The sequence below is a fragment of the Staurois parvus genome, unplaced genomic scaffold (assembly GCF_062004578.1).
Source record: "Staurois parvus isolate SC_StPar_1 unplaced genomic scaffold, SC_StPar_1.0 ptg000574l, whole genome shotgun sequence".
Lineage (NCBI taxonomy): Eukaryota > Metazoa > Chordata > Amphibia > Anura > Ranidae > Staurois > Staurois parvus.
In genome coordinates this window covers 1207707-1227585 of record NW_028318370.1, presented here as the reverse complement: position 1 = coordinate 1227585, position 19879 = coordinate 1207707, and the positions used below count along the sequence as shown (strand labels likewise).

The 19879-nt window shown below is 43.4% G+C and overlaps 1 protein-coding gene across 1 annotated transcript in view; it reads right to left on the bottom strand.

Annotated features, from left to right (window-relative positions):
- The window catches only part of LOC149450434 (uncharacterized), a 117119-nt gene that overhangs the window by 2261 nt on the left and 94979 nt on the right, over positions 1-19879 (bottom strand). Inside the window, exons 4-5 of the mRNA XM_089691947.1 lie at positions 3131-3280; positions 628-774 (exon numbers count right to left, since the gene is read on the bottom strand). Of these exons, the coding sequence (XP_089548073.1) occupies positions 628-774; positions 3131-3280 (297 nt within the window). The remainder of the gene's footprint in view (positions 1-627; positions 775-3130; positions 3281-19879) is intronic.

The window sequence follows — 19879 nt, the reverse complement described above, 5'->3', positions numbered from 1 at the left end:
AAGGGGTGGGCAGGAGGTGTGGCTGCCCTAGGCACTGTGGTATCATGTGAGTTGGGGGTGCACCATGAGGGGAGGTGTGCTAGGAGTGGTGATATGGGGGGAATTTCTGTTGGGAGGAGGGGAAACAGGATTTGTGCTCTAGGAGGGAGATTTGTGCTAGAAAAGGTGATATGATAGAGGGGGGTGACGGATTTGTGCCAGGAGGTGAAATTTTTTGGGGGGAGGAGATTTGTGCTAGGATGGGGAATTGTGGGAGGGGAATTTGGAGTGGGGGGAGAGGATTGTGCTGATAGAGGATATTTGAGAAGTGGAGAATTTGTACTAGGAGGGGGACATTTTTTGGGGGGGTGGGGCATATAGGGAGAGAGGATTTGAGCTGAAGAGATGGGGGGGTGGGGGCAAAGATTTGTAATAGGAAGAAGGACTTCTCAGATTTTTGCTGGGAGGAGGGAAAATTTATGCTTAGGGGGTGAGCATGCAGATTTGTGCTCGATTTGTTTTTTTTAGGGGGGTTTTTTTGCTGACACATAATGCTCATACATCTTGGGCGGGGGCACAATTTTACTTGTTTGCCTGAGTGAAGGGTCCCAGCACTGATAGTGACCCTTCACTCTGTGACTACATTACCATTTGTGATGTCTGGGTAGAAGCACCATACAACATCGGGTACACTGGAGTTGAAGCAACAGCCCTTCTTGTGACACTCGTCCATGCTAATGCCGGGCTTGCCGCAGTCCACTCTCTGTTTGGGCAGGACAGCGCACTGGACGGTCTCTGTTACAGAAAATATACATTGTAAAGGGCTATAACTTGTATACAAGAACTACATTAAACACTGTTTGATCACCCAAATCCATCTATTACGATAACATAAAATTGGATTGAATGGGGACCTGCACTTTGCACATAGTCATTGTACTTTGACTTTACATTTTTGTATTTTTTTTAGATAAAGCACAATTAGAACTTGTACTTTGTTTTCTGTCTGGAGCCCCTTTGGGAAGATTACTTCTCGCTTCCTATGCCTGTGACAACCAGTCAGACACTGATACACAGGGTGTCATTGAAACAGGAAGTACAATAGGGTCTGGCAGACAGTATTTTCAAAGAGAGAGAGAAAGAACAGGAATGAAAGTTGCCATATTTCTCTTAGGAAAGATTTACTTTCACCACTGTTTACCCCCTTCCTGACCAGGCCATTTTTTTGCTATTCAGCACTGCGCTATTTCAACTGGTATTTTCATGATCATGCAACACTGTACCCAAATTACATCTATATCATTTTTTCACAGAAGTAGAGCTTTGTTTTGGTGGTATTTGATCACCATTGGGTTTTTTCTTTTTCTTTTTTTTTTAATATAAACGAGAAAAAAATGAAAATTTTGAAAAAAACTAAACATTTTTTACTTTCTGTTATAAAACATATCCAATAATAAAAATGTAGAAAACAGATATCTTCTTAAAGTGGAGTTCTGCTCACCCTGTGAAAAAAATAAGTCAGCAGCTACAAAAACTGTAGCTGCTGACTTTTAAAAAAAAGCCACTTACCTGTCCCTCGGTCCCTCAATCCTGTGATGTGTCCCCCGCAGTCCGTTTCACCTGCTGTCCTGTATTCCAGGAGGTTGGCATCTTCAGTGTGGGCACCCGGCTGTGACAGCTTGCGGCTTCACAGCCAGGTACCCACTGCGAATGCGCGATTAGCGCTGCGCTTCATGAATGATGCTGTAGTCTTCTGGGACCTGTCACGTGTCCCAAAAGACTACAGGGAGGGAGGGGAGAAGCCACCTTCTGCCTCCGATCGCCTAGGCGATCGAACCAGAAGTGGGAGCGGGTACCTGTCAAATTCGGGTACTGCTCCCCAAAGGTGCCATCCTCGGGAGCGGGGGAGCAGTCCTTAAAGCGGAACTTCCCCTTTTGGGTGGAGCTCTGCTTTAAATTCAGACCCAAATGTAGTCTGCTACATGTCTCTGTTAAAAAATCCCAATAAGTATATATGGATTGGTTTCTGTGAAACAACCTATGGGATGCGTCTACAAACTATGGGATATATACTGGAATTTTTATTTATTTATTTTTTATACTAGCAATGGTGGTGATTGGCGCTTACAGTGGGACTGTGATAGTGTGGCAGGCAATCTGACACTAACTGACACTGGGTGTGAGGTAGACTGACTGACACTGACATCTCCAGTAACACTAATACAGTGATCATTGATAATACTATACACTGTCACTGTACTAATGACACTGGCTGGGAAGGGGTTAACATTTGGGGGTAATAAAGGGGTTAAGTGTGTGCCTAACAAGCGTTAATGTGTGCTGCTTTTTACTAAAAATCTATATTTGCTCTGTACAGATCATTCCCTCTGTACAGAGCCCTTTGTTGTTTGTCAACACAGGGCTCTGGGCTGTGATTGGGCACAGCTGATCAGCAGGTCCCAGCCATGATTCATTGGCCAGGACCTGCTGACAAAATCCCTGAACCGGAAAGAAGCCAGTGACGTACAGGTACATTGCTGTGCCAGTATGAGCCACCCATCCATAGTACAATGCAGGTGGGCAGTCTGTAAGTGGTTAAAGGGTGATATGACCCAACAGTGATATTTCACTATAGGTGACATCTGGTGATCCAAGTCAACTCCTGGCTTCATGTAGGTGTAGGAAAGTCCAACAATGAGATCTCACTGCCATAATTCCCCAACCCTGTTCCTGTCCACTTGGGAGACTTGGATGTTCTTCACCATCTTGTGTGTTTCAGCTTCACATTCTCCATGATAGCAGTTGGTTGCCCATTGTCACTGATTTAAAGCACTTGTGCAAGGTGAAGGATATCCTGCAAACATGATCTGTTGGGGATACCTGAGGACTAAGGTTGGGAACCACTGCTCCATAATCAATAAGAATCTAGCAGGGATGGTGGAAGCTCCTCATAATGGGCACGACAGATGTGCAAACCCAGGATTTCAGCCCAGAGATAGCGTCAGCAGAGTTCCCCTGAATGAAGGACACTCTCAGGGGGTTTGACTCTCTAGTACCTACCAAACACTACAACATCTATTTTTGAGTGAATTATTCATTTTTGTATTTATTTTTGCAACAAACTGATAAAATATGCAGCAGAACAACCAACCTTTCTTAACCTGCGGTTTGAAGCACCAGGGTACACCAGCTACACTGCTGTCGAAGCAACATTCCTTTTCCCTGCATTCACCAGGGCTGATACTAGGTGGTCTGCAGTTGACCCTTTTATGTGGATTTACAGCATTGCAGTCACATTTCACTAAAGTGAATAGAAAAAGCGTTACTGACTTCACAGTTACCTACTAGAATCATTCATTTCTGATGGACCCGCTTGAGCTGGATCTAAGCTTTGAAATACAGTAGAGAGTCATTTGTCCAAATTGGCAAAAGTATGTGTGCATGTATATATACAGTATAGTGTGTGTGTATAATATATATCTATATATATAGAGAGAGAGAGAGAGAGATATATCTATATATAGATATATATATAAATAATTTGAGTGTGTGTGCAATATATATGTGTATATATATAGATATAGATATATATTGTGACAGTATGAATGGTGAGGTGATTAATGGACGCTAAGAGGGGGATTTACTAAAACTGGAGAGTGCAAAATCTGGTGCAGTTCTGTATAGAAACCAATCAGCTTCCAGGTTTTATTATCAAAGCTTACCTGAACGAGCTGAAGTTAGAAGTAGATTGGCTGCCATGCACAGCTCCACCAAATTCTGAGTGCTCCAGTTTTAGTAAATTCCCCCCTATGTGTCACCTCGTATTCAGTCATACTTGGAAGTTTAAAGTGAAATCCACTCCGGGTTTTCTGGGCCACTATGGCAGAGGTGGTTCCGGACCTGATTTTGTGGTCCACTGATGACCACCAACAGGTGGTATAAATAAGGCAGGGCTGGAACAAGAAGCTGCTCCTGGCCTGGGACTCGGAGAGCCATTCTAAGAGAGCTGTGTGTGTGATACCAACAAGAAAAGGTTTGCGTATTGTTTTGTTTTGGGTGACAGGGAGAAGCCCTTCACCTATGAGAGAGGAAAAGTTCTATGTTTGTTTTGACATTTTTTGCAAACCTGTGAATAAAGCTGACAACCAGTTAGATTTTTAAGAAACAATAAATATAGGGGGTAGAGGTTCATAAAGATATTTACTGTATCGCCCAATATATGGTTTCTGTCCAGTAGCCAAAAAATAGGCATACAAAAAAAGAGGGTTGTGAAACAGACTTCACAGGAAAGTGGCTACATTATGGACAGAATGCGATACTCAGAGTCATTTCCAAAATGTATGCTTTATTAAACATTAATAGTAGACAATAGGGTAATTACCCCGATTCACCATCACCTCAGTATGAGATATTACTCTCAAACCTAAAACCACATAAAAACAACATCAAGACCGGTCTCAATATAAATGTGCTGCATAGACAATGACAAATATCCGTCTAATGTATTTGCAGCACCACCACATTGGTAACACTACCCGCAGGAGGTATGTCAAAAAATTGTACCATCAGGTATATATTATAAAGCGTTGTGCAAAATGGCTAATGTAGTCAGCATATATAAAGAACATAACCCATAGCCCTAACCAGGCAATGTGGGTAAAAAATTGTTTTTATGTGGTTTTAGGTTTCAGAGTAATATCTCATACTGAGGTGATAGTGAACCGGGGTAATTACCCTATTGTCTACTATTAATGTTTAATAAAGCATAAATTTTGGAAATTATTCTGAGTATCGCATTCTGTCCATAATGTAGCCACTTTCCTGTGAAGATTTTTAAGAAAGCCTGCTGTGCGGTCTACCTTTTTTCCAAGGGAAGGTGATCCCCCACCTGAGCTAACCCCACATATGGTGGAGAATGCGGGCAACTTCCTGAACAAGTGGGAAGATGGAGGAAGTAATAGGAGCCTTGCTGCAGGCCAATGCAGCACAACGGGAGACGAATCACCAGTTTGCGGAAGCCCAACAAGCAGACCGAGAGCTCCTTAAGCAGGTGGCCCAACACCTATTGGAATTAAAGAAGGAGTCCGCAGATCCACTGCCAGTGGAACAGAAAATGGCACGGGCCAGCTATTTTTTGTGGAAATTGACGCCTGCAGATGATGTGGAAGCCTACCTCACAACTTTTGAAAGAGTTGCTGTTCGGGAAGGATGGCAAAAAGAACAATGGGCGGGTCTGCTTGCACCATTTTTGACAGGTAAACCCAAAAAGCCTATTATGACCTGGAACCAGATGCTACCCAGGATTATGAAGCTGAAGGCTGAGGTCCTTGCACGCCTGGGGGGTCACCATTGCAGTCCGGGCTCAACGCATGCATCAGTGGCATTATAATACTGACAAGACACCTCGTTCCCAGATGTTTGACTTGATCCATCTCACCAGGAAGTGACTCCAGCCAGAGATATTATCAGCCACTCAGATTGTGGAGCGTGTGGTCATGGACCAATATTTAAGTGCGCTCTCTGCCATTTTGAGGAAGTGGGTTGGCCATGGAGACCCTAAGTCTGCAAACGAGCTGGTGGACCTGGTTGAGAGATATACAGCCGCTGAGGACTTGTTGCATTCATGTGGGCCGTACCCTAATGTCACTAGGGGTGGAAAACTATCCAGAGGGTCCAGTAAGACTGTTCCATGGGTCAAAAGCTCAGGGAAAAATTACAAGACTATTGTTTCAGATAATGAGACTGTAGGCTCAGGACCTAGAGACTGGCCAAATAGGTCAAGAAGGTTCCTAAAGCCGTTTAGAGGTCTAAGTACTGAACATATAAAATGTTATCGTTATCATGCGTTAGGTCATATTGCTGCAAAGTGTCCTTTAAATGATGAACCTATGCAATGTGAAAATGCTTATTTAGAACAATGCATGTCTCTTTTTGCACAGGTGGTATGTACTGCAGCATGTCAGAAACGCATGGAAAAGCAAATGTGTGTGATCGCAATTGATGAAAAGCCAGTAACTGCTCCGCTAGACTCGGGTAGTGTTGTGACCTTAGTTAAAAGTGATTTGGTAAACCCTGCCAGCTTACACTCTAGCACTATTGGGGTTATTTGTATTCATGGTGATACACGTAATTACCAGACTGCTATGGTTGAGTTTGATACTCCCTGGGGCCCTGTGACACATTCAGTGGGAATAGTGCCCTCTCTGCTTCATGAAGCCATAGTGAGGAGAGATTTTCCCCATTTCTGGAAGTTATGGGACAAGGAGAGGAGTCAGGAGGACCGAGCTACCCCTGCTGGGGAAACACCTGAAACATCTGAACTCACTCTTGACCCCTTTGACTATAAAGTGGAAGTGGAAACTGTGGGTGTGTCTGAGGAAGGCGTAGATCTTTTCCCTTTCTCTGTAATGGCTGGGGAGCAGGAGGAGTTGGATCCAACCCCAGACATTGAGGATACAGAACAAGAGATTATCTCTGGCTCTAATGAGAGTGGACAGAATGTGGTGCCTGACCTAGAGGTCAGAAAAGAGGATTTTTGTACGGAACAGCTGAAAGATTCCACACTTAATAGAGCCCGAGACAACATTAAAATGATTTATGGGGAACCAGTTGAAAATGATGTAGGGGTGTCTTTTCCCTACATGGCTCTTAAAAATAACTTGCTGTATCAAGTGGTAAAGCAAGGGGAGGAGGTGGTAAAACAGTTAGTGGTCCCCAAACCCTTTCGCCGGATGGTACTAGATTTAGCCCATGGGCATATAATGGGTGGACACTTGGGTGTAGAGAAAACTAAGGAGAGTATAACCCAGAGATTCTTTTGGCCAGGCTTACATGCAGATGTCAAAGTGTATTGTGAGTCATGCTTAGAATGTCAGTATTCTGCACCTTCACCCAATTTTCGCAGTCCGCTGGTACTTTTACCCATAATTGAAGTACCTTTTGAAAGAGTGGGCATGGATCTAGTGGGTCCCATAGTAAAGTCTGCCCGGGGCCATCAGCACATACTGGTGATACTTGACTATGCCACCCGGTATCCAGAAGCCATTCTCTTGCGCAATACCTCTTCTAAGACTATCGCCAAAGAGCTTGTCCTGGTATTTAGTCGTGTAGGTATTCCAAAGGAGATCTTAACGGATCAGGGCACGTCATTTATGTCCAGAGTCATGAAAGAATTATGCAAGTTGTTCAAAATTTCCCATCTCTGTACCTCAGTCTACCACCCCCAAACCGACAGGCTTGTGGAGAGATTTAACAAGACGCTTAAGAATATGATAAAAAAGGTGGTGGAAAAGGATGGGAGAAATTGGGATTTTTTTGTTGCCATACCTCATGTTTGCTATACGAGAAGTACCTCAGGCATCTACAGGGTACTCGCCTTTTGAACTACTGTATGGTAGACATCCCAGGGGGTTGCTAGATGTCGCAAAAGAAACCTGGGAGGGAGAGACCACGCCCTATAGAAGTATCATCGAGCATATGTCACAGATGCAGGATAGAATCGCAGCTGTCATGCCGCTTGTACGGGAACACATGGAGCAAGCCCAGGAGGCCCAGAGAAGGGTTTATAACCGGGGTGCCCGGATCCGTACCTTCAACCCTGGGGGTAGAGTGCTAGTTCCCACCGTGGAAAGTAAATTCCTCGCAAAGTGGCAAGGTCCCTATGAAATTAGGGAGAAAGTAGGGGAAGTGAACTATAAAGTTTACCAGCCAGGGAAAAGGAAACCCGAGCAAATATATCACGTGAATCTCTTAAAACCTTGGAAGGACAGAGAGAGTTTATTGGCAGTACCAAGCCCCCAAAAGGACGTGGTCCCCGTGGCCCCTCAGGTACCTATAACTGACACCTTGTCAGTAGCCCAACAGAATGACGTTAAGGAGTTTGTGAGAAAGAATGGAGATTTCTTCTCTCACCTCACTGGACTGACTACAGTAATACAGCATGACATAGTTACCCAGCCGGGTGTCCATGTAAATGTAAAGCCCTATAGAATACCCGAGGCAAGGCGGGAAGCGATGGCAAAGGATATAAAAGACATGTTAGAGTTGGGAGTGATCGAGGAATCTCACAGTGAGTGGTCAAGTCCCATAGTGTGTCCCAAAACCAGATGGAACAATTCGTTTCTGTAATGATTTCAGGAAACTGAACAGTGTGTCTAAATTTGATGCCTACCTGATGCTTCGGGTGAATGAGCTCATTGACAGGTTAGGAGCGGCTCGTTACATAACTACCTTAGAATTGACGAAAGGCTATTGGCAGATTCCTTTAACGGAATCTACAAAAGAAAAGATAGCATTCTCTACCCCCCGAGGGGTCCTTTCAATATAAGAGGATGCCGTTTGGTTTACATGGTGCTCCTGCATCATTCCAAAGAATGATGGACAAAACGTTAAGACTACATCGCCAATACGCAGCTGCCTATTTGGACGATGTCATCATCCACAGTCCAGACTGGGAGTCTCATTTGTCCCGCTTGCAATTGGTAGTAGATTTGCTTAGGAAAGCAGGTCTTACCGCCAACCCCAAAAAGTGTGCCATAGGCTTAGAGGAGGCCAAATATCTTGGCTACATTATTGGTCGAGGTCTCATTAGGCCTCAGATAAATAAAATTGAGGCAATTCAAAAGTGGCCCCAACCTGTAAATAAAAAGCAAGTCCGGGCATTTCTTGGGATCACAGGATACTACAGGCGGTTTATTTCCAATTTTGCCACCATTGCAGCACCACTGACAGATCTGACAAAAGGTAGGGGGTCGGTCATGGTTAAGTGGAATCCTGAGGCGGAGACGGTATTTCGAAGGTTGAAACAAGCGCTTTGTGCCCAACCTGTGCTTGTGACCCCAGATTTCACAACAGACTTGTGGTACAGACAGATGCCTCTTATGTGGGACTCGGTGCTGTACTGTCCCAAATCAGAGAAGGGGAGGAGTACCCCATGGTCTTCCTGAGTAGGAAGCTTAACAAACATGAGAGAAATTATGCAATTGCAGAGAAAGAATGTTTGGCCATCAAATGGGCCTTGGAGGCTCTGAAATATTACCTGTTAGGAAGACAGTTCAAATTGGTTACTGATCATGCCCCGCTCAAGTGGATATGTGATAACAAAGAGAAAAATAGCCGAGTGACAAGGTGGTTTCTTGCGCTACAAGTGTTTAAATTTACAGTGGAGCACAGAGCGGGGAAACTGCAGAGTAATGTAGATGCTTTTTCCCATATCCATTGCCTGGTTGGAACAGTTGCTCAGCCGCAGTGGCTTGAGCAGAGGGGGGGGGATATGTGACAGTATGAACGGCGAGGTGATCAATGGACGCTATGGGGTTTATTTACTAAAGCTGGAGAGTGCAAAATCAGACTCCCTTCTGCATAGAAACTAATCAGCTTCTAACCTCAGCTTGTTCAATGAAGCTTTGGCAATGAAACCTGGAAGCTGATTGGTTTCTATGCAGAAGGGAGTCTGATTTTGGACTCTCCAGCTTTAGTAAATAAACCCCTCTGTGTCACGTCGTATTCGGTCATACTTGGAAGTTTAAAGTGAAATCTACTCTGGGTTTTCTGGGCCACAATGGCAGAGGTGGTTCCGGACCTGATTTTGTGGTCCACTGATGCCCACCAACAGGTGGTATAAATAAGGCAGGGCTGGAGAAAGAAGCTGCTTGTGGCCTGGGACTCAGAGAGCCGTTCTAAGAGAGCTGTGTGTGTTATACCAACAAGAAAAGGTTTGCGTATTGTTTTGTTCTGGGTGACAGGGAGAAGCCCTTCACCTGTGAGAGAGGAAAAGTTCTATGTTTAGTTAGTGCCTGGATGGCAAGGGTTTATTTTGCTGTTTTGTTTGTTTTGATATTTTTTTGCAAACCTGTGAATAAAGCTGATAATGTCAATGAAACTCCCGGGACAATGATCTGGTCAGGTAAGTAGCAGAGGGGGTTGTTAATCAGTTTCATCTGCTTTGGTGTTAATTAAATTAACAACAGTTTTACAGGTGGAGGCCACTGACTTTTTTCCCTACTTATCTTTTCTGATAGTATTTCATTAATTTTTCATTTGGCTAGGGTCAGTGTCACTACTGGTAGCATGAGGCGATACCTGGACCCTACAGAGGCTGCACAGGCAGTACAACTCCTCCAGGATGGCATATCAATATGTGCCATTGCCAGAAAGTTTTCTGTGTCTGCTAGCATAGTCTCAAGAGCATGGAGGAGATTCCAGGAGACCAGCAGTTACTCTAGGAGAGCTGGACAGGGTCGTAGAAAGTCCTTAACCCATCAGCAGCAAATTTCCCATTGAACACCAGAACTGGAAGGTCCGCCACTAGTGCCCTGTGCTTTTCACAGACGAGAGCAGGTTCACCCTGAGCACATGTGACAGACGTGAAAAGGTCTGGAGAAGCTGTGGAGAACATTATGCTGCTTGTAACATTGTTCAGCATGACCATTTTGGTGGGGGGTCAATGATGGTCTGGGGAGGCATATCCATGGAGGGGCGCCCAGACCTCTACAGGTTATACAATAGAACCCTGAATGCCATTAGGTATTGGGATGAAATCCTTGGATCCATTGTCAGACCCTACACTGGTGCAGTGGGTCCTGGGTTCCTCCTGGTGCACGACAATGCCTGGCCTCATGTGGCGAGTGTATGCAAGCAATTCCTGGAGGATGGTGGAATTGATACCATTGAATGGCCCCCACACTCGCCTGACCTAAATCCAATAGAACACCTCTGGGATATCATGTTTTGATCCATCTAACGCTGCCAGGTTGCACCTCAGACTGTCCAGGAGCTCAGTGATGCCCTGGTCCAGATATGGGAGGAAATACCCCAGGACACCATCCATCGTCTCATTAGGAGAATACCCCAACATTGTCAGGCATGCATATAAGCACATGGTGGCCATACAAACTACTGAGGAACATTCTGAGTTGCTGCAATGAAAGTACAGCAAAATGGATTGGCCTGCTGCATTTTTTCACTGTGATTTTTGGGGTGTCTTTGAATTCAATCCTCTGTAGTTTGATAATTTTCATTTGCATCAAATGATGGGACATCCTTGTGTTCCTAACACATTACCCAGTCCATATCAGTATAGATATCCAGCATGAGATTTTCCCCATTGAGATCTGATGTGTTTTCAAAGTGTTCCTTTAGTTTTTTTGAGCAGTGTATATATATATATATTTTTCTCTACTAAATCATTGCTGCATCTTAAACATGAATCAATCCATTCTTTCCCCGCAAAGACAACACTTGGAAGGTGGTCACCTGGTTTTCTATGCCCACGTACCCATTATGTATTAGCTCTTACTAGGGGGGCAAGAGTTCATATAAGTGTGCTAAGCAGTTGGCTAGTAGAAGGTTGTTTTGCCCTAAGCTCTCATGCACACTAGGCATCAAAAACGCTCAGGGGCAAAGCAAAACAATAACACATAAACTAATACAGATACAGATACATCCTGCTGACTTGTATTAGCCAAATAATGAAATGTCCAAGGACATCAATTAGGGACGGCAAAAAGCCAAACCAAATAATAGCAGCAGTAATCCAACATATTACCAGAAAGAAAAAAAAAGAGAAAAGAAAAAAGGTTAGAAGAAAGGAAAAAGAACATAAAACAACAAGAAAAAAAAAAAAAAAAAAGGAATCAGAAAGAAAACATGAAAGAAAGGGAAACTAGACGAATCATGGATCCAGGGCTAGCACAGTGAGCGACTATAATAGGCCTCAACTAGTTGGAGGCAGGGATGGCAAGGAATAACGTATCCAAGGTTCCCAAACCTTAAGGAATCTCGGATGAGAATCATGAAGAATGCTAGACATCTGTTCATTGATCATCATAGCATTCATCCGGGTCTTCACCCCCTGGAAGACAACCGAAGGGGTTCTCCAAGCTTAAGCTATAGCACGTTTGGCAGAAATAAATAGGTAGGATGCCAATTTCTGCTGAGACCTAGACAGACCCAAAATTGGGCAATGCAGGAGGGCCACCCTTGCATCCCTATGGACCGTAATATGAAAAGGCCTACTGATTTCCAACTTTGTGGGAATAGTTTGGGGATGGTCCCTTCTTGTTCCAACATAACTGTGCACCAGTGCACAAAGCAAGGTCCATAAAGACATGGATGAGCAAATTTGGGGTGGAGGAACTTGACTGGCCTGCACAGAGTCCTGACCTCAACCCGATAGAACACCTTTGGGATGTATTAAAGGCACTTTTGGCAACATGCTAATGTGGACTATGGCTTACCTCTAACAGACAGACAAGGGCTAAAACACAAAGGGGCTCAGTAATAGGAAGAAAACAAGTCAGTATGTTACTCACCTTCGAATTTCAATGGCTTGTAACACCAGATTCTGTCCTTCACTGAACTGTCATAGCAACAACCCTTCTTCAGACACTCCTCCTCAGTGATCATGGCGTTGCCACAGCGGTCTCTTGACTTGGGTTGAACTCCGCACCTATCTGTTTAAAAGTGAAGCAGAGACAGAAGTGAGCCAGAAGTGTTTAGATTGCTAAATGCTTTCTAGAATGTATGTCTAAATCTAGTTTTGGATAAGGTGGTCATCTATTATTAATATTATTATTATACAGGATTTATATAGCGCCAACAGTTTGCTCAGCACTTTACAATATAAAGGGAGACAATACAGTAACGATACCCACGAAACACATTGGAGTTAAAAAAAATCTTATTCTAGACATTTTAGGTAGAGTAGGGCTTGTATTTTCCGCAACTTGAACCCTGCCCCCTTCCACTCTGCAGCCGACCAACTTTACGACAATATCCTTCCCCTGTCCTGCCCTGACCTGGCCACTGCAGCTTATAACAACTTGCTGTCAGCTGCTCTAGACTCGTTAGCGCCTCTAACCACACGAAGCATTAGACCCCGACCGCTACAACTCTGGCAGACTGACCATACCAAAAATCTCAAACGACGCACACATGCGCCGGAGCGACTATGGCGCAAAACCAGATCCCAACAAGCGTTCCTCCAATACAAATTTGCCTTCCTCACCTACACTTCCTCCCTCCACGCTGCCAAGCAAGCCTACTTTATGACCCTCATCAATATCCTCTCCTCCAGCCCTCGTCGGGTCTTCTCTACTTTTAACTCTCTACTCTCTCTGCCCCCACCTCCACCCAGTACCTCACTCACCGCCCACGAGATTGCCAACCACTTCAAAAACAAGATCGATGCAATTTGTAGGGACATCGCCACTGCTAAGACTTCCACCCCACCTAGCATCCCTCACATGAAAATCCCCTCAACACCCCTCTCCTCCGACCTCGCCACTGTCCAAGCCTCCACCCCACCTAACATTCCTCACACTAAAACCCCCTCAACACTCCACTCCTTCGACCCTGCTACCACTGAAGAGGTCACTAAAGTCTTCTCTGAAGCCCACCTCACCACCTGCCCCCTTGACCCTGTCCCCACACAACTCCTACGACCACCCTCCTCCTCCATCCTACGCTCCCTCACTCACATCTTTAATCTCTCCCTCTCTACTGGTGCATTTCCCTGCCCTCTGAAGCACGCGTACATCACTCCCATACTTAAGAAACCTTCCCTGGATCCCACCGACCTGAACAACCTTAGACCCATCTCCCTGCTGCCATTTACCTCTAAACTCCTTGAGCGCTTAGTCTATAATCGCCTGAGTTCCCACCTCACCAACAACAACCTTCTAGATCCCCTACAGTCTGGCTTCCGTCCCCTACACTCCACCGAAACTGCCTTACTCAAACTCACCAAAGACCTACTAACCGCCAGAGCTAATGGCGACTATTCAGTGCTCCTACTCCTCGACCTCTCCGCGGCTTTCGACACGGTTGACCACTCCCTCCTCCTCAATAATCTATACTCTCTTGGCCTCAGAGACTCCGCTCTCTCCTGGCTCTCCTCCTATCTATCACAGCGCTCCTTCAGTGTTACCTATAATGCTGCCACCTCCCCCTCACTCCCCCTCTCTGTTGGGGTCCCTCAAGGTTCTGTCCTTGGGCCCCTTCTCTTCTCCATCTACACCTCCTCCCTTGGCCAACTGATACACTCTCACGGCTTCAACTACCATCTCTATGCCGATGACACTCAAATCTATCTCTCTACTCCTCGCCTCACCCCTTCAGTCTCCACCCAAATCACTAGCCTACTGAACAACATATCGGATTGGATGTCACTCCACTTCCTCAAATTAAACCTTTCCAAAACTGAGCTCCTAGTTTTCCCCCCAGCCCGCAGCCCCCCCTGACTTCTCCATCATGACCAACACTGCCACCATCAGTCCCACCCCCATGCCAGAGTACTAGGTGTCATCCTAGACTCCAATCAGTCTTTCCAGCCCCAGGTCCAATCACTGACTCATGTAGACTTCACCTCCGCAACATCTCCAAAATACGTTCGTTCCTAACCCCGGAAACCACTAAGCAACTCATTCACTCAATTAGCATATCACGACTTGACTACTGTAACTCCCTCCTCACCGGCTTACCACACCACAGGCTATCCCCGCTTCAGTCTATCCTGAATACTGCGGCCAGACTCCTCCACCTTACTAACCGCTCCGTATCCGCCACCCCCCTCTGCCAATCCCTCCACTGGCTTCCGATTGCCCAACGCATAAAATTCAAATGACTAACATTGACGTACAAAGCTGTTCATAACACTGCCACAAACTACATCACTGACCTGATATCCTTATACCACCCAAAACGTACTCTCCGCTCCTCACAAGACCTCCTACTCTCTAGTTCCCTGGTCTCCTCCTCCCATGCCCATCTCCAGGATTTCTCCAGGGCTTCCCCCATCCTCTGGAACTCCCTACCCCAATCCATCAGACTATCACCTACTCTCCTCTCCTTTAGGCGCTCCCTGAAAACCCACCTCTTCAGGGAAGCCTACCCTGTCCTCAACTAATTGCCAATCTCCTCCACTCTTCCTACCACTCCATCCCCCACAGCTATTTCCACCTGTACCACTATCCCTCCCTCCTAGATTGTAAGCTCCGAAGAGCAGGGCCCTCGAACCCCTCGTGTATTGTATTGTTACTGTACTGTCTCGTGTACTGTCTCCCATTGTAATGTACAGCGCTGAGCAAACTATTGGCGCTATATAAATACTATATAATAATAATAATATTCTCTACCTTGGCTTGACACAGGGCACTTCACAGTCTAAGGGCATTGTTAATATGCAAATTAGCCTTCTTTTCATTTACACGCCCAGGATAACTTAAAGTCTGTATCAATTCTGATTTAAAGGGTAAATCTTTTGTGGGAAAAAAATGGCAAATAAGAAAAAAATAATATGGTGTATACAATTGCGACCCAAGTCATATTTTGATTGCATGTTTTTAAAAATGACCTTTCCTTTTCAATCTGCAGTGCTATCATTTTCTGTAAAATGCAATATGGCAACCTGGAGGCATTCTATACACAGATGGTGTACAGATCGCCCCCCAGAAATGTCATTTCCTGTTTGTGTGATTGGCTCACTAATTTTCCCAGAAGTCTTCACTAAGATACAAGTCAGATTGTGGGCATCCCCTGCAAAAAATTTCATTTTTGGTGAGATATTCCCAAACGGAAATCATGTCTAAAGGGATGCTGACCCTGCCACTTTCCTCATTAGAACCCTGCAAGTGCAGCAGCTGATTGATAATTATAAAGTCTCCCCCTTAGAATCACTTTCCACACTGACACAAACAAACAAACAAACAAACAAACAGTTATTTCTTCAAAATAAAAGGTAGGAATCTGCAACAAAATGTGTTAAGATCCCTGCAATGCACATAGATCACCCAGAGGGGAATGTTTTTTCTGTCAACAAAAGTGGAGTTACTCCTTAAGTGTTACTAAACCCACAGCAGTAAAATCAGTCTGTATATGCAGTAAAGCATGCTTGTTATTACTTGTGGAACTTAAGGGGTTAATCTTCTGCATTGTGTATAAAGGCTGTTTGATCCTGACTTCTCTGATCCTCCCCTTCTCTACTGTACCCAATCCATCTGCTGATAGAACAGAGCCTTGGGGGCAAGCTGCACATGCTCAGTTTGGTGTGTATTGCTAGAGAGGTTTTTTTTTTTCTTCGGAGAGTGCATGTGATCAGCACAGGGTCAATCAACGCTGTCCAGACAGAGGGTCAGGGGTCATGCAGTGTTCTGTCTCTCCAATCTCAGCAATTAAAGTGTGATCTCTGCAACTTACAGCTATGATGAGATAGCGATAACTCCAATCTTAGTTGAATACCACAGTCAGTAACTCCATACAGAAGACATCTTGTAGATCTTGTGAAGTTTATTCCGTAAACTGAGAGAACGTCTGTGTGTATGAGGACTTATGGGCATTGGCTGTTGTGCAACCATGCACAACAACAGGATTGCCATCAATTTCTATTGAGCCCATGGAAAAAAAAGTACAGGGGCTTTTTGGTGCAACAATGTGAATTTATAGCCTCATAGACTTTACTGAGAGTGCTTGAAAAACACATCACAAAAGTATTAAAATTACATATAAAAACCACGGAAAATCCATGAAAATCTATCTATCTATCTATATGTATTCTATCTATCTATCTATCTATCTATCTATCTATCTATCTATCTATCTATATGTATTCTATCTATCTATCTATCTATCTATATGTATTCTATCTAGATAGATAGATAGATAGATAGATAGATAGATAGATAGATAGAATACATATAGATAGATAGATAGATAGATAGATAGATAGAATATAGATAGATAGAATATAGATAGATAGATAGAATATAGATAGATAGATAGATAGATAGATAGATAGATAGATATCTGTATTCTATCTATCTATCTATCTATCTATCTATCCATCATGTTTGTTGTTGTCTGTAGCATTGACGGTATCTCTCTCTACCACCATTTGACCATAGTACCCTATATCTGTATAAATAGATTTGAGTACACAGTTTAAAATGTATTTATCTATCTATCTATATGTATTCTATCTATCTATCTATCTATCTATCTATCTATCTATCTATCTATCTATCTGTATTCTATCTATCTATCTATCTATCTATCTGTATTCTATCTATCTATCTATCTATCTATCTATCTATCTATCTATCTATCTATCTATCTATCTATATTCTATCTATCTATCTGTATTCTATCTATATGTATTCTATCTATCTATCTATCTATCTATCTATCTATCTATCTATCTATCTATCCATCATGTTTGTTGTTGTCTGTAGCATTGACGCTATCTCTCTCTACCACCATTTGACCATAGTACCCTAAATCTGTATAAATAGATTTGAGTACACAGTTTAAAATGTAGTTTTATAATATAACCTTATAATAATGTCATTTTAACAGTTTGTATCAATTGCTATATCCTCCATATTACGAAAATCCCTATTCTAGGGACACTTACAGTTCACAGGTGGGTACGCCTCACTCCCTATGATGAGGGCAGCCACCAACAAGCAGAGGGTGTAGCGTTCCATCGCTGTTCTCCTGTGCAGCCAAGGAAAGTGTGCTGCTCTCCTCGCAGACAAAGTTTTATATCAAAGTTTTGTTTGCTTAATTGGCGTTGATAACCTCTTTTTTTTTTTTTTTGCTGTAATGAGTAAACCACACAAGCCGGATAATATTTGCCCAGATGATGGAGATAGGGACATGAGGCTTTGTCCAAGGGTTTATGTGCCAAATATTATGTGGCATGGAAATAGAAATTTATTAGCAAATTACAATTTGATTTTTTTTCTTTGTTTGTTTTTGTTTTAATTTTATTTTTTTTTATCAGTTTCCTGTTTAACTTTTTTTTATCTCGTGATAAGTTTTGAACTAAGTTTACCATCATCAAATATCAGATAGCTGAATTGCAATTTCATGCACGGTCTTTGCAGTTATATTTGTCTATCCCCAATGAAGTCATTGGTTTATTTGGCCCATTTATGGCCCATACACACGATAAGAAGATTGTACGAACATTTTCATACAAGGAACGATCGGCTGATTATATGATTGTTTGTTAGTACTGTGCAATTCCGACTTTTCAGATGAAAAAAACTGAGGGTGTAAGCTAGAAATTTTTTATCGGACGTGAACACTGATGTCTGATCATCGTTTAATTCTTTTGCTGCCAGAGCTGTTTTTGCATCTTTTGCAGAAATATGGCTACAAGGCGGCACCAGTGCGCAAAATCATGTATATATACAGTAAAAATAATAGCAGTGTGTTGAAAAAAGTGAATAAAGCTCAAAATCCTTCTAATAGCTTTTATTTCCATCCACACAAATGCATTGGGAACACGACACATTCTATTCCAAATCAAAACAGGAAGAAAAATAGATCAAATTTGTGTTGTTCCTCTAAAAACATTGACGAAAAGTGAATATTAGACGGTTCAAAAAAATAGCAGTGTTTGTATTCTTCTTTACAAACTCAAACATTCATTATATAAACTGAAAAATGTTTGAAGATTTTGCTTTCCTTTGAATCACTTAATGAATATTTGGTTGTAGTCGCACTGTTTCTGAGAACTGCTGTACATCTGTGTTGCATGGAGTCACCCAACTTCTGGCCCCTGTGATCAGGTATTCCAGCCCAGGATGATTGGACTACATTCCACAGTTCTTCTCGATTTCTTGGTTTTGCCTCAGAAACGGCATTTTTGATGTCACCCCACAAGTTTTCTATTGGATGAAGATCCGGGGATTGGGCTGGCCACTCCATAACGTCAATCTTGTTGGTCTGGAACCAAGATGTTGCACGTTTACTGGTGTGTTTGGGGTCGTTGTCTTGTTGGAACACCCATTTCAAGGGCATTTCCTCTTCAGCATAAGACAGCATGACCTCTTCAAGTATTCTGATGTATTCAAACTGATCCATGATCCCTGGTATGCGATAAATAGGCCCAACACCGTAGTATGTGAAACATCCCCATATCATGATGCTTGCACCACCATGCTTCACTGTCTTCACAGTGTACTGTGGCTTGAATTCAGTGTTTGGGGGTCGTCTGACAAATTGTCTCCGGCCACTAGACCCAAAAAGAACAATCTTACTTTCATCAGTCCACAAAATGTTGCGCCATTTCTCTTTAGGCCAGTCAATGTGCTCTTTGGCAAATTGTAACCTCTTCAGGTCTTTTTTCCAACAGTGGGACTTTGCGGGGGCTTCTTGCAGATAGCTTGGCTTCACATAGGCGTCTTCTAATTGTAACAGTCCTCACAGGGAACTTTACACCTTCTTTCATCTTCCTGGAGCTGATTGATGGCTGAGTCCTTGCCTTGTTGGCTATTCATCTATCCATTCCAATGGTAGTTTTTCACTTCTTTATCATTTTAGCTGAGCAGCCTATAATTTTCTGCACTTCTTTATATGTTTTCCCGTCTCCAATCAACTTTTTAATCAAGGTACGATGTTCTTCTGAACAATGTCTGGAACGACCCATTTTCCTCAGAATTTCAGAGAGAAATGCACTGTAACCAGCATGTAAAACATTTGCTGCCTTCCTTCCTTAAATAAGGGCAATAATTGCCACCTGTTTCTCAAAGAATGAATGACCTCACTAATAGAACTCCACACTGCTAATATTTTGAACATGCCCCTTTCAATTAGTGATTCGATTACACAGAATCAGCAGCATGCATGTCATGACTGTTGGGTCTGTTGGATTTCTATTACTCTACTACACCTGCTAGTAAATTATTTGCCATGTAGAAATATTATTTCTACCAAAAACAGTGATTGATCCGGTTAGTGATATCTGACTGCTATTATTTTGAACACAACTGTACGTGATTATGAAGGGGGCGCATGCAAGGCGTGAGCGTGCCCGCACCTTGCCCTCACCCTCACCTTGGCTGTCAATCACCGGGTCCCTGCTTTTATAGTGAAACACTGTATAGTGCGTTTTTAA